Raw genomic sequence first — 15,968 nt, forward strand, 5'->3', positions numbered from 1 at the left:
GGGTCCCATGGGCCTATCTGGTTCAACATTTTGCAGAGTGCATGCTTGGACATTCCAGCTGCATGAGATGGCCTTTTAGGGAAGGGTTCAGTGGCCAAGGACATGTGGATACCACTGGTGACATTCCCTTTTTGCAATCCTTAACACATTTTAATAGACTAAAGGCATCCAGAAATCCTGTAGTAGAGAAGCCTAGTATTTCCCAACTTGCTTGCAACCCTTGACAACTCATCCCTTGTTCTGGAAGGGAGACCTAGTAAAGAGGAAAATGTACGGGTATGTGTTTGGCCTGTGTGTCCTTTGGGTTGGCAGGATGAGCAAATGCCAGATTATTCCTCGTTTCTGACCCTCTTTGCCATTCCAGGGCTGGTGCCATCTGCTGACTCTAATGGACTCTGGTCCCAATTAGGCACCTGCTCACCCACTGACCTTTTACTTCATCCCAGGCTTCCACCGGGTTTGCCCAGGACTTATTGATCTTGCTTTGATGTTGCAGCAGAGAATGCACCGTCCTTGATTGTGCTGAGTCTTTATGGTCCTTCCCACATTCTGCCCTTTCACCATAGTTGGGGACCTTGCCTTGTTTGTGGGTGAACTTTTGCATACATGGCATTAACAGGCTTCTTTTATCTGGCTTCATTGAGTAGTAAGGTTGGAAATGTGGCAATTCAATCTGAATTTGTATATGGGTCAGAAGGGGTGAAGGGGTTCCTAACTTCTCTCATTCGTTGGTCTCTCCAGGAAGAACTCAAGGCCTGGCCTACATCACATGGATAAGCACTCAGGGCCCAGTCTCTCAGGAAGACCAGCAGGAGTCAACTGTGGTCTTTTGTTTCCTTCCTTCCTTCCCTCCTTCCTTCCTTCCTTTCTCTCTTTAGATTTTATTTATTTGAGAGAGAGAAAGAACGTGAGAGAGAGAGAGATCATGTGCAGGGGGGAGGGGTAGAGTGAAAAGCAGACTCCCTGCTGAGCAGGGAGCCTAATGCAGGGCTCAATCCCAGGACCCTGGGATCATGACCTTGAGCCAAAAGCAGATGCTTAACCAACTGAGCCACCCAGGCGCCCTTTCCTTTTTTCTTTCTTTCTTTCTTCCTCTTTCTTTCTTTCTTTCTTTCTTTCTTTCTTTCTTTCTTTCTTTCTTTCTTTCTTTCTTTCTTTCCTTCCTTCCTTCCTTCCTTCTTCCTTCCTTCCTTCCTTCCTTCCTTCCTTCCTTCCTTCCTTCCTTCCTTCCTTCCTTTCCTTCCTTCCTTCCTTCCTTCCTTCCTTCCTTCCTTCCTTCCTTTCCTTCCTTCTTTCTTTCTTTCTTGCAACAATTAGGAGATTGACACAAATTAGAACAAGGTTTTATTTCACTGGAAATATTAAGAAAGAATTTCGTAATAAAGAGCTTAGAAGATCTTGTAAAATACACTTGTTATTATGAATATCGGTAAGAATGTTTTTAATGATAAAATGCAATTTCAAATATAAGAATAACTTTAAAACCTAGCTATCCTCCTTAATGAGGACTATATGAATAAAAGGATATGAAGGAATGTGGCTTTCAAGTATTACTCAACAGATTATTAATAAATGGTGAGACTCGGTAGCCATCACCTTAACTAAGTGATCAGACTCAGTCACATTATTAGTGGCTCCACCTGAGTTTCTGGCCTTCCCGTGTGCTGCCATAAGAAAGATATGACACCACCTACGAGATATTCTTTCTAAAGCAATGTTTAACCCGAATCAAATCAAGCCTCTAGGCTAACTTTCAGTTTACAGGAAACAGAGGGGCTAAAGGAACAAGTTAAATAACAACAGGAAGAAGCAATCAGATAAATCTACAATGAAAGATATTATATAAACAACTGTCCTGTGATCTGCCAACAGGCATGTCATCAGAAAAACAAAAGGTACAGGGACTGTTTTATTTTCATTTTTTCTTATTTTATTATTTTTTGAGAGAGAGAGAGAGAGCACGAGCATGGCGGGGGGGTGGGGCAGAGGGAGAGGGAGAATCTCAAGCAGGTTCCATGTCCAGCATGGAGCTCGATGTTGGGCTTGATCCCACAATCCCGGGATTATGATCTGAGCTGTAATCAAGAGTTGGACGCCTAACGACTGTTTTAGAATAAGGGTGGTGCCACTTAAATCAGTGGCAATGAATGAGGCTAGATTGACTGGATGCTTGTGTAACAATTTTTTTTTTCAGGGGCACCTGGGTGGCTCAGTCCGTTAAGGGTCACTCAGCGTGTAGCTCCCTGCTCAGCGGCGGGAAGCCTGCTTCTCCCTCTCCTTCTGCCCCTCCCCCACACTCATGCGCTCTCTCTCTCTCTCTCTCTCTGTATCTCTCTCTCAAATAACTAAATACAATCTTTAAAAAAAATAAAAACAAAGCAAAATATTTTTAAAAACAACAAAACTGTAAAAGGCATTCTTGGGACAATTACAGGAACTTTAGATTCTAGATATTATTATGGGGTGCTAATGGTTTTAAAGATTATTCTAACTCTAGGAGATACACCCTAACGTGTTTAGGGGCAAGGTGTTCAGACACATACTTCCAAATGATATGGAAAAGAAAAACTATAGTTAAAATACATATGGCTAAATGTTAATAATTGTTGAATCTAGGTTGGGGACATATAGTTCATTGTACTATTTCTTCACCTTGTCGGTATGTTTGAAAATTTTCATAATAAACTTTTGGAGAAAAAAGGAATTGTGATCTTGAAGGCCTTTATCTCAGCAACATTTCGGCTTAAATCGTAAAGGATTTTTATGGGATTTTCATAACCAAATAGGTCAGTAACGTGAAACTCTTGGTACTCTATTTGATGATTTGATTTGACTCAATGTACATCCTTGTTGAGAATATCTGCATGAAGTATTGAAATTGAATTTATTACAACCAAGAAATGCAGATATAAAAGAACAGACTCACTAAAGGTAATGTATCATTGTTGTTCAGTGTCAGCTATGATATGAATTTGTCTCTTCCTAAGAAAGGCCTTCATACACATGTTCTTATTCCAGTATCAGAAAGTATCTCCTGAAAAAGTATACTTAATTTATTCAGCCAGTATTTACTGACATGCTACTACAGGGATACATCGGTGAATGAAAGCTGGCCGCTTCCAGGGAAGGGCCATAGGCTCCAGACCTCCGTACGCACAAGGACGGGAGCAGCCTCATTCACGCTCAAGTGCAGAGTTCTCTCAAGCATTGGCTTGTATACTCCCGCAAAAATTATGTATACCTTTATTTCTGGATCAATAAAAATGTTCAGTTTGTGTTTAAATGGTGGCAAAAGATGTCGTTCTGTTATAAAATTATCATTTTAAAATAAAATTGTTTCATTACCATTTAAAAAATATCGTAAGTGTAATTTCTTTATAATCTGTGTCTAGGAATTTCCATATCTGAAGTCTTTGTGGGATGGTTTAGCCTGTTATGTGAGTTCTTGCTCAAGGCATCTTGGGACACATATATACACATGCATAAATATACACACACATGTATATTTGGTTATGTTTATTGTGTGTAGCTCATTGTCCTTGTAAACTTAGTTGGGGAGGTTCTTTGAGGGTTGGTGTTATGGACTGAACTGTGTCCCCCAAAAATTCATTTTTTTTTTTTTAAGATTTTATTTATTTATTTGAGAGAGAGAATGAGAGACAGCATGAGAGGGAGGAGGGTCAGAGGGAGAAGCAGACTCCCTGCCGAGCAGGGAGCCCGATGCGGGGCTCGATCCAGGGACTCCAGGATCATGACCTGAGCCGAAGGCAGTCGCTTAACCAACTGAGCCACCCAGGCGCCCCCAAAAATTCATTTTTGAAGCTCTCGCTCCTAAGTGACTGTATTAGCAGATAGAGCCTCTAAAGAGGTAATTAAGATTAAAAGAGGTCATGTGGGTAGGGCCCTAATCCAGTAGGAGAGCAGTCCTTGTAGGAGGAAGAAGAGACACCAGGGACGTGCACACACAGAAAAAAGACCACGTGAGGATGGGCAGCAGGAAGGCGACCATCTGCAAGCCAAGGGGAGAGGCCTCGGGAGAAACCAGCCTTAAAGGTGTCTTGACCTTGTACTCCCAGCCTCTAGGACCGTGACAAAATAAATTCCTGTTGTTTAAGCTACCCAGTCTGTGGTATTCTTTTACGGCAGCCCCGGCAGACCAAGACAGCTAGGAAACAGTGCATTCCTCTAGACGGAATCCGCATTTGCTTCTACCGGGTGCTTGGGGCTCCCAGTGGTCCAAGATCATTTTGAACTGAATTCACTGTCAGAGATTATTTGGTCACTGGGGTGATAGGAGTTTGGGGTGCAATCCATGCTAGGGCTGATTCGTGGGTATCATCAGCAGACAACTTTTCCTAGATGTCTTGGAGAGGGGTCAGATTTATTTTTGGCTCACCATTCCCCGGAGATAGCAGCCCTATGGGCCTTGGGGAGAATCCCGGTAGAAGGTCCCTTAACACAGTCTTGTGCTGGGCAGGTTCTGGGCTTCCATAATTATTTTTCTTGCTTCTGGAAGCTGTCAAAACACAAGCTCAAGTTTGCCTGGCTCAGCGGAGCAAAGCAACTTCCAGGTTCCATTTACCTCTTGTCCTTAAATTTTGGCCCAGTAATTTCCTTACCATTTTTCCCAACGTGTAAGAATATGCTTTTTATATTTCACCTAGCATTTTCAACTGTTGGCTTAAATAACCTAGCCTGCTATATTCTTGGAAAAGGAAATGAACATTATCAGTTTTTCTCAATCCTGTAACTGAGAAGTTCTTTTAACCAGGAGTTTGTGCACTGGAACTACCCCCTGAAATTATATGCGACATTTTGTGCTTATGGAATTTTTCTGAAAAAAAAAAAAAAAAATCATAGATTTTATCTGATTGTCAAAGGTGTTTATGACTGATCCCCCAAATTTGAGAACTACTGCTTTGGGAGTTCCATCAGCACCTACAAATTTTACCTTTAAAAAAGTATTTCAGAAAAATTTCCCACAGAAAAATTGCAAGTACAATACAAAAAACTCTCATACTACCTTCACTCAGATTCACCAACTTTTAACTTCCTCCCTCTCTCATTCACACACGTGCACACGCGTGCACACCCCCTCCCACAGAGTCTTTTTCTGAACCATTTGACTATAAGTTTCAAGTCTAATCCTACATCAAACCTAAACACTCTAGTATGTATTTAACTAAACAAGGATCTCTGAAGAAGTCAGGAAATCAATATTGATACAACATTAACATACATTAACATTCAAAGACCCTATTCAAATTTCAATTTTGCCAATTGTCCCAATATGGAAGTGTATATATATATATATATATTTCTCAGTATGTATTTTAATATATATACAGTCCCAGTATATGTAATATTTAATATGTATTATATATAATACATGGACACACACGTATATAAATTTCTTTATCTGCTCTTATTTATTTTTTTTAAAGATTTTATTTATTTATTTGACAGAGACACAGCGAGAGAGGGAACACAAGCAGGGGGAGTGGGAGAGGGAGAAGCAGGCTTCCTGCTGAGCAGGGAGCCCGATGCGGGGCTCGATCCCAGGACCCCGGGATCATGACCTGAGCCGAAGGCAGACGCTTAACGACTGAGCCACCCAGGCGCCCCTATCTGCTCTTATTTTTTAAAGTGAGTTCATAATGATAGCTATGTTTCCAATCCAACACCTCAGGGTTCTTTCTAACCTTTCCCTTTCCACATTAGTATTTTCTCCAATGTGGGAAATCTGACCATCGTTATTCTCAATATCTTTACTTATTTGCTCAACACAATCAGTTGTCCAACCTGCATGCCTCTTCCTTTGGTCCCCATGTTTTTGCCTACATCGCTGTTGTGGAAGGCAAGGAAAATAGAAAAGAAAGATGGAGGGGTAGGGAAGATGGAATGGAAAGGGAAGACAGGAAGGAAGGGACAATGAAAAGGGAAGAGAAAATAGGAAGATTTTAATATTTAGATAATGCCATAAATTGCCTTCAATAATTTATTTTTTTAAAGATTTTATTTATTTATTTGACAGACACAGCGAGAGAGGGAACACAAGCAGGGGGAGTGGGAGAGGGAGAAGCAAACTTCCCGCGGAGCAGGGAGCCTGATAAGGGGCTGGATCCCAGGACCCTGGGATCACAACCTGAGCTGAAGGCCAATGCTTAACGCCTGAGCCACCCAGGCGCCCCAATAATTTGTTAATGTTAACAATTTTAAGCTTAGAGTAAGGCATTTTGCCTAATTGCCATATCTATGCTTGTTCAGCAGCAATTCTGTGCAACTGTTGCAAAGTCATGGGTTTCTATATAAACATGGGCTCACAGTAAAAAGTTGAGTTTAATGTCAGTGTAGAGGGTGGCTGCTAATGACAAACTGGTGAGGTTCAAAATGTGGGAGGCCTGCAGCTGGATAGACCTGTGCTTTAATTCTGGTTCCTCTTCTATGTATGTGGCCAAGAGCTAGTTACTTATCAACTGTGAGTCTCAGATTCCTCATCTGTAAAATGGGTGTAATATTTACTACACAGAATGGCTATTGATGTTCATCGGACATAATAAGGAGTTTGGTTAATTATTGTTATTGTTACAGTTTGTGCCCAAAATATTATACTCTGTTTTCCTACATGTCTCCTCTTGCTCATTTTATTGCTATATGGAAACCCAGCATTACTAGACTAGAATATCCTCATGACACAGTAGACACCCACAAACAAATGAGGCTGGAACCATGTGTATGCTGTACCTTTAAGTGTTTCTTTTGATCAAAATAACATTTGTTCCAGATTGAAATTCTGTACCCATTTTAACATTGGTTTCTTCGGATAAAGGGTGGCAAATGAAAATATTGTTATATAATGTTGGTGTTCTCATTTGAAAACAGTAATTCTAATATAATGCACATCTATTATTTTGTCCTCTCCTTTCTCAGGGGAAATGTTCCTCTCTCCACCTCAATAATGTAGTTCAGTGGCAGAGTCCGTGATCTTAGCTCTTTAGCACAATCATTTGGTTCAGGGATGGGCACCTACCTGGACCAATAACTGTCCTTCCCTGGGAATTTTTAACTTGGCACTATAGATCATCACCCTCGGCCCATCTGAAGGTGAGGCAGAAGATAGAAACTTGAGAGCTACCAGTGGCCTTTTCTCCAGGCACGTGGAGGAAGCTGGCCCTACAGCAGGAAAACTCATATGCAGAGAAAAGCAGAATTTAAGGATGGAGGCAGAGAGAGGGACTCTGGTTCTAGGAGTCCCTCAGGCCCACTGGATCACGACCCCCATCACAATTTGTTCAGATCAACAGTACATTCCTCCAACATTGCCTACAAGTTTAGTTGGGTTCCTGTCATTGGCGACCAAGAAAAGTGTGACTGATTTATGTATCCTAAAAGGCTGTTTCGAGGACCAATGCTTGGCACACAGCAGGGACTCAATGAATATTGGCTTATTACTCTTATATTTAACTTCCAAAGGCTAAACGAGAAAACATTGAGGCAGTTCTCGATTCTACAAGTAATGTTTTTGAGCATCACTAAGTAAGACATTTAAAGACAGGAGTGAGCCCTCCACCTCACTACACACACACATTTCCCTCCAGTCCTACCCCAGCTCTGCTGTGCTGTTTACATACCTGCCCTGAAATATTACCAGTACTTTCTTAGCAAATCTCAGTCTGTCTCACAGAATCCCTCCCCCTGTCATACAACATGAGACTGGGGTTGGTGGTCCTAAACTGTGCCCCTGGTCCGAGCTCAGGGAGAAGTGCTCCACCACAGGCCTTACAGGGATGTGAACCCATGTTGGGGTTGGGTGGGAGGGATGGGGGTTGGGGAATGAGTCTCCTTCAAATTCAATTTCTTGGGAGATAGTATCAACATTTTTAAGTAAAAGCTTAAATGTGATCAATTCTCAAGCTCAGCCCTTGAAATCAGTGGGTCTCCATTATCGTGTCAGGAAGAATTTGCCTTCCTGCGTTGGGTAACATTGAGTGAAATCAGTCAAATCAGTGACATTAGTTTTCAAGGGCTGCTCTCTTTTTGGACTCTAAAGTTTCATTATTTTTATTCCAGATTTCATTCTGATTTAGGAGGCTTGGAGGAGGGGTTTTTCCAACTCCTTTAGTCACACAGATGGAAAAGAGATTGCTAGCATTCTCGGATCTTTCTGCAACTCATCTGCATATTGTTTAAAATATTTGGGGGCGGGGTTTAGATACATCTTTGGTTCTACTCAGGTGCTTCTAGGGTGGTGGTCTTTCTAAACCGTATTTTCTAAATCTTTATTTAAAGAAAAAGGCAAGCTTATGGTGAGGAAAGGTGGACTACTGACGGAGGCAGAGGTCAGCCTCTCCTAAGGCCGAAGCAGATCAGCTCTGGCCAGGTAGGCGATCATAATTCAGTGTATCAAGCCCCGCGCCTCTGAGCCGATTTCTCTTAGAGGTGGAGGTTTCAACCCTCGGCCTAAGTGGTTTATTGAAGTCCTTCCAACCAAAGGCAGAAGCCTCCCTGGGAGGAATTTTGGCAACGTTAGTGTGCGTCTTCTTACATTGCAGAGATGTTTCAGTACTTCCTCGAAACGTGCACCAGAACTATCCGGGTGCCGAACAAAAATGCATATTCCTGGGCCCGCTCCAGACACGCAGCACTAGCGTGTCGCGGCGGGGAGGAGGGGGCGCAGGGCCCGTATTTTCACCCAGAGAATCCCTAAGCCTCCCAGGGACCGGCCTCTGCCGTGCACGGCGGCCGGGACCCTCGCCGCGGTCACCGCCTCGCCGCCAGGCGCCTGCTCACGCAGCTCTGACCCCCGCCTCTGCGCCTCCTTTGTCGCCACCCTCGGTGCCACCAGAGCTCGGCTCCTGCTTAGGTTTCCGCCCCGCCGCCCACAACAAGACCGAGGTAGCCCGGAGCCCGGAGGCTCGCTGCCCCGCCCGCGCTCAGCCCTCGCCGCCCGCGCGGCCGGCGGCGGCGGCGGCGGCGGAAGTGACGGCGCGCGTCGTTGGGGCGCTCCCGCCCCTTCCGCCCGGCGCCCCGCCCAGGCCTCCCCGCTCCGCTCTCCCCGCCCCTCCCCCTCCCCTCTCACGTCCGCTTTCTGTCAGCTTGTCTCCCTCTCCCTCTCCCCCTCTCCTTCCTCTCGCTTCCTCTCTCGCACCTGAGCTCGCGCACCTGCCCGGGCCGGCTCCGCTCCCTCCTCCCTCCTCCCCCTCCCTCCTTTTCCGCCCCGGCCGGAAGGCTCCGGCCCCGGCCGCGGGAGCCTCGCGGCTGCGTCACCGCCGCCCCCCCAGACAAGATGGACACCGCCGAGGAAGGTAAGCGGCGGCGCCCGCGCCCTCGCACCGGCGCCTGGGTTCGGGCCAGGCCCGCGCCGCGGCCGCGGAACTCGAGGCAGGCGGCGGGCCCCCTTGGCGGCGCGGCGGGGGCGCCTCCCCTCGGGGCGGGGGCGCGCGGTGACAGCGGCGGGGCCGGCGCCTGAGGCCGTTTGTCCGCCGCGCCGAGCGCGAGGGGCGGCGGGCCGCGGGGGGGAGCGGAAGGTGACCCCTTGGCGCCCCCCGCCGTTTCCCGCCCGTGCGCCCGGGGGGCGGGGGCCCGCCGGGGTAGGGGGCTGCGGGCCGCGGGGACCGGGGCCGGCGTGGCCTCCCCGCCCGCTCGGTCTCCCCAGTGCCCGGGGACACGCTGTGATCGCTGCTCGAAGTATGCGGGTGTATCCCACGCCCTTCCTCCACCCGGTTTTGTCTGTCTTATTGTCGTTTCGCCCATTGCTGCCGTACAGGCCCTACCCCCTGACAACAAAACTTCTTTGTTGACTCTGAAACTTCGCGAAAAACGCCCCGCCAGGTGACGGCTGAGTGCAGTGGACTGAGCCCTATTTAAGAACCTTGCCCTCTGCGTCCCCGCTTCCCAGTAGTTTGTTTACTGAACGTGGGAGAGTAAGGTCCAACGAGGTTAGGAGGAGGAGGGAGGTTGTTGAGAATTCTTTTGTTTCGGTGCAGTTTATTTTGTGTTGAACCCCTGGCACCAGTAAGCCCGGTTTTCTGTGCTTTGTTTTGTTAGTGCGTGTGTTTCGGGTATGGTTGTTTTGGAACAAGCTAACCCTTGTAAACGGAGTACATAAGGTATAAATATCTTTTGAGTATTTAAATGCATTTGCTTATCCACCGAAGGTAGGTTATTTTAAAGCGCTTTTATCTTTTTAGAATTTACAGAATAATTCCGTGAGTCTGTAGAGGAAATTAGTAAATAAATAATCCTGTCTCTTGATGCTTTGGTTACCAGTGAAGATGCACTTATGCCTGGGGTGACTTTATGTGCGGATGTGTCTTTCAGTCTTAATGGGTTGCAGTTTTGGTGGTTTTAGATGAGAATCATCGAATACTGCCGTGGTGTGCAATAGTGAGTAATCCACGTTTGCTATTGTCTGTATATGTAATGAATTGGTAGATGTCGATTTGCCATTTTTTAAATAAGTCTTTCCTCAGATGGTAAGAACCTCGGCTGTAATGACATTTGTGTGCGACCGTTTACAAAGCATACTCACGTGCGTTTACACTAGATCTTTCGTAGTAGCCCCAGTGAGTGGGTAGGTAGTAGTATCTTTTACAGATGTGGAAATTCAGGCTTCGTTGTTTTAACAGCTTGTCCAAGTTTCCCACAGTAATAAGAGATTTGAACCTAGATATTACGATTACAAATAAAGTTTTCCTTTCATTATGCCTCAGTTGTGTTTGTTATATACAGGGAGTGAAAGCTGGTGGCTGCAGGAGACTCCTTTGGAAAAAATGGTAAAGTGAAACTGCTGCGAGGTTAGGAATTACTTTGTTTTTTTCCATCTGCATAGATTTCAGGTCATTTTGGATTCACATTTTAATGACTCAGTCTAATAAGGCAAGTATTTATTTATCACGATGTGTGCTGGCATATTACATTAAATTCCATTCTTTGAGCCTGGGCACTCCTTGTGCACCACATTTACGGTGCTGTAGTTAGTGGAAACTCAGGGATTGCAGAATCCGATTTTATATGGAATTATGAAAGAAAGGTTTTCCATGTACTCCTAATGCTTGAACATTTTTTCCTTGTAAAATTATAATCAGGGTAAGATACAAATGATTTTTATTTATCGACTTGAACACTGTTTCCTATTGAAATAACTATGAGCTCGTGTATATGGCGTTTATTTTGCTGAACACTTTATACACATCTCATTCAATTCTCTCAACATCTTACGGTAGGCAATATCCACTCTTTATGGAAAGGAAACGGAGGGTTGGTATTGTTAGTGACTTGCCTAAGGTCATACAGGGAGCAAGGTCAGAGGTAAGATTCAGACTGGGGTCTGTCAGGCACTATGGTTAAAATAGATAAAATAACTTAACTTTTGTTGCTCCCTTTATAGGATGAATCATTTACATATTTTGACAGAACCATTTTTGGCATTTGTTTTGTGAAACTATTAGTCATGAAATGGAAGTGAATTTTAATACTTCTCATGCCCACTTTTGCTAAATTCCAAATCAGAAGACTTCGGAAATTTTCAAAATTAAATTTAAATTTAACTTGAAAAAACATTGGAAGGAAAGGGAGCATTACAGAGGATTTCATGATATAGCGAAGAACAGGTTGGAAACAACTCTGTTTGCTAAATTAGTTATTACAGATTATTTCTTAAATTGAAAAAATGCAATTGGGTTTTTTATCTGATTATAAAAGAAACAGTTTTTTTTTTTTTTGTAGGAGACTTAGTAAAAATGAAAGAAAATTACAAAAATATGTAAAGAAAATTAAGTTTTAAAAATTGTCACCTGTTGGAGCGCCTGGGTGGCTCAGTCGGTAAGCCCCTGCCATGATCCGGTGTTCCTGGGATCGAGCCCCGCATCGGGCTCCCTGCTCTGCGGGAAGCCTGCTTCTCCCTCTCCCTTTCCTTCTGCTTGTGTTCCCTCTCTCTGTTTCTCTCTCTGTCAGATAAATAACTAAAATCTTAAAAAAAAAATTGTCACCTATTGTTAAAAACACTGATAATGTTTACTTTTTTTTAATATGTTAATCTGAGCCAACAGACTAAAAATGTTATTAAAATACCAAGGATACAAGTAGAGTGTAACTCTTTCCACTCTTAAAAATAGCGTCTTGCTTTTCTCTAGGGTACTGTATGTGATACTATAATGCTCAGAATGTTTTGTATTTGTAGTAAACAGTATTTAATTCTGTTAGAAAATTGATTATTTGCCAGATGGATTTTGGCCTTTCATATTAAGTGTTCGCTAGATTTTAAAGATCTCTAAAAAGTGTTTGGTGTGTTAAATTTTATTTTTGTAAAATCAACAGGTTTATAATCCATTCTCATTACGCAGGACAAATGAATCATTCATATTGTTTTTTTATGTAGTTTGTATGAGTGTGGATAGGTTGTATAAACTGCTATCATCAAATCTTTGAACTTCAGAAGATACTTTAGAAATGCAGCTTCCTTGTTTTATGGATTAGGAGTCTGATCCTGCAGTGCACTGAGATTTTTCAGTTTCAGGAAAAAAAATTTGTCTTTTGCTCAAGGATATACATTTTTTAAAAGAAAAAACACCACACTGTTGGAATAGATGTTGCAAGCAAGTATTGATATATGAAACCCTCATGAAGATATTAAATGCATTTTGCCATAGTAGAGTGTTCTCATTTCAGTCCAGTGGTACAGACCTGACTTTTTTTTTATATTTTGCTAAGTCACTCCTTACTCTAGCAAAATGTAATACAAAATATCATCAGTAATTTTTTTATGGAGTGCCAAAGCAGTTATTCTTTATGCTTTATGAGACACACTGGGAAGGTATGGAGTTGAAGTGTATTGCAGTTGATCACCGTCTGTATTTACTATGGCAAAACCTGAGGTGACGTAGATTTGGAAGAAATGAGTTAAAAGGATGGGAAGTTGTCAGAACCAGATAGCTCGTTATCATCTTTCTAGAACCACATGGTCTTTCATCTCTGCTTTCAGACATGTCTGCTTCATTCTTCTCACCACGGATCAACTTTCGCTGCTTTGGCATGCTTATGACCACCAAGCAGACATGCACTTATTTGGCAAATGCTTACTGAGCACCTGTTACAGGCCAGGCACTATTTTATGCTTTTGGGCTAGGCAGGAAACAAAATAGACAAAATCCCTTATTTCATTGGGTTTACATTCTTTTGCCTTGGTAGGGGAGGAAGGGAAGACAGAAAATAATTATATGGCATAACTTATAAATGCTGTGGAGAACAGTAAATCTGTAGGGAATAGGAGTGCCAGGATAGGAGGATGGCGTTGCAGTTTTAAATGTGGCAATGAAGGAGGGCCTCACTGAGAAGAAGCAAAGTAAGAGAGGGAGTTAGACATACTCTGTGGGCAGAGCATTCTAGGCAGAGACAATAGCCAGTGTGAAATCTTTAAGACGGGGGTATGCTGGGAATGTTTAATAACCAGGAGACCAGTGTAGCTGCAGTGGAGTGAATGAGTTGGGCAAAGAGGAAGTAAAATATGAGGTCAGGGAGATCATGGGGCCAGGGGGAGTGTAGAAGGGGAACAAGTAGGTAAGACTTTACTTTTACTTTTGTGAGATAGGGTTTTGAGCAGAGGTGAGGCATTAATTGTCTTGCCCTTCTGTCACTGTCTTCTTGAATATATCTTTTTCCTTATTAACTTAATCTTAAATCCAAATTTCCCCTCACTTATGCTCTCTTGCTTTTTCTCTCTTTCTCTAATAAATACATACACACGCGCACACACACACTCACACGTGAATTTTGGTGGAGCTGGTGGAAAAAACACAGTTCAGTGCATAACAGACATGGTGAGTTCTTGAAGGCTTGGAAGACATTGAAACATTTTCTGTATGCTCATTTCTTGTAACAACTTCATTATAATCTTTCTCTCTCTCTCTCTCTCTTCCCTACCCCCACTTGTGTATTTTTTAATGATAGGTTAATAAGGTTAATAAGATAAAATTTACATACAATTAGATTTAGCATTTTCAGTGTAAAGCACTTTTGAGATAAAAGCATTTTATCTCACATTATAGCACATTATAGCACTTTTGAGATAAAAGATTTGGAGATTCCTTCTCTTTTTTTTTCTTCTCCATTTATCAAATATTGAATACCTGCTCTGTACTTAGGCCCTGTGTCAACTATGTTTCCTGTGTGAATTTCATTTCCCCCATTCTTAGCCATTTCAGAGTTCCTTAGAGGCACTTTTATTAAGTGGACCAGTTTGAAGACCATTGCTCTTGGGATTCCTTTATACTTTTAAATACTGAAGACCCATAGGACTTTTGTTTATGTGGAGGATATCTTTTTGCTATATTAGAAATGAAAACAACTTTATTTTTTTTTTTAATTATTCATGAGAGATGGGGAGGGGGGCAGAAGGAGAAGCAGACTCCCCGCTGAGCAGGGAATCCCATGCAGGACTCCCCTGGGATAATGACAGGAGCTGAAAGGCAGATGCTTAACCAACTGAGCCTCCCAGGTACCCAAAAACAGAACTTTAAATGCAGTACGTGTTAACAAAAATAACTTTATCATAAATGTATTTTCCAAGACACAAACTTCAGTGAGAAAAGTAGCATTGTTTCAATTTTTTGCAAATCTTTTTTGTCTGAATTGTTAGAAGACAGATTCACATCTCTGCCCCTGCAGTTACTCTTGCGATATGTTTTGGTTAAAGTGTATGAAGAAGATTGGACTTCACACAGATAATTTGAAAAAGGGAGGGGTACTTTCAGGTAATTTTTGATGTCCTTTGATACTATGCCAAAGTTCAACAAGTGGTAGTTTCTTTAAGCGGTATTATATCTGAAAGCATATACCTCACCTTTTAAAAATTAAATCAACTTAAATTAAAATCCATTGGTTTGATGGCTCAGGATAGTCCAGAAATAGACTCATACACATGTGGACAATTGATTTTTGATGTAGATACAACAGCAGTTCGGTGGAGAAAGTATAGTTTTTCAACAGATGGTGCTGGAATAATTGACTCTTCATAGGCAAAAAATGAACTTCGAGCCATACCTTTCACCATATACCAAAATTAACTCAGAGGGATGTTAGACCTAAATGAAAAAGCTAACTACGAAACTTTTAGAAGAAAATATAGGAGAAAACCTTTGTGATCTTGGGTTAGGCTAAGATTTCTTAGATACAACATTAAAAGCATGATCTGTAAAAGAAGAAACTGATAAATTGGATGGCATCAAAATTCACAACTTCTCTTTGAAAGACACTGTTAAGAGAATGAAGACAGGCCACAGAAAATGTTTGCAAAATGTTTATCTGATAAAGGACTTATTGGAGTATATAAAACACTCAACTCGGTAAGAAAACGAATGACACAGTTTAAGACAGGCCCGAAGATTTGGACACTTCACCAGAGAATATATGCATATGGCTAATAAGCATATGAAAAGATGCTGAGCATCACTAGTCATTAGGTAAATGCAAATCAAAACCACAGTGAAATAATTCACACCCACTAGGATGACTATAATCAAAAGGGACACATATTCAGTGGAGAAGGATGTGGAGAAATTGGAACCTTCATTCATTGCTGGTGAGAATGTAAGATACAGTGTTACAAAGTTGCCATATGACCCAGCATTTCCACTCCTAGGTATATACCTAGGAGAATTCAAAATATATCTTCACACCCCATTGTGTATCAACTGATGAATGGATAAGAAAATGTAACATACCTATAAAATGGAATATTATTTGGCAATACAAAGGAATGAAATACTGGTATGTATAATAACTTGGTTGAACCTCATAAACATTGTGCTAAGTGAAAGAAACTGGTCATGAAACACCACATTTTATGTGATCCAAATTATGGCTCAAATAGGCAAATCTATGTAAAGAGAAAGAATGGGGAATGACTGTTAATAGTTACAAGGTTTCTTTTTGGGATGATGAGGATGTTAAAAAATTAGATTGTGGTAGCG

At 42.4% G+C, this 15,968-nt stretch overlaps 1 protein-coding gene across 3 annotated transcripts in view; it reads left to right on the forward strand.

Moving 5' to 3' along the window:
- The first annotated feature begins 9,067 nt into the window (after positions 1-9,067).
- Positions 9,068-15,968, forward strand: part of MARCHF6 (membrane associated ring-CH-type finger 6) — a 77,418-nt gene continuing 70,517 nt past the window's right edge. For all 3 annotated transcript variants that reach the window (XM_034998822.1, XM_034998824.1, XM_034998825.1), the window contains exon 1: positions 9,068-9,305. In XM_034998822.1, coding sequence (XP_034854713.1) covers positions 9,287-9,305 — 19 coding nt within the window. In that variant the 5' untranslated portion in view covers positions 9,068-9,286. The remainder of the gene's footprint in view (positions 9,306-15,968) is intronic.

This window comes from Mirounga leonina, unplaced genomic scaffold (assembly GCF_011800145.1).
Source record: "Mirounga leonina isolate KUSES-001 unplaced genomic scaffold, KU_Mleo_1.0 Mir_95, whole genome shotgun sequence".
In the NCBI taxonomy this organism is placed as follows: Eukaryota; Metazoa; Chordata; class Mammalia; order Carnivora; family Phocidae; genus Mirounga; species Mirounga leonina.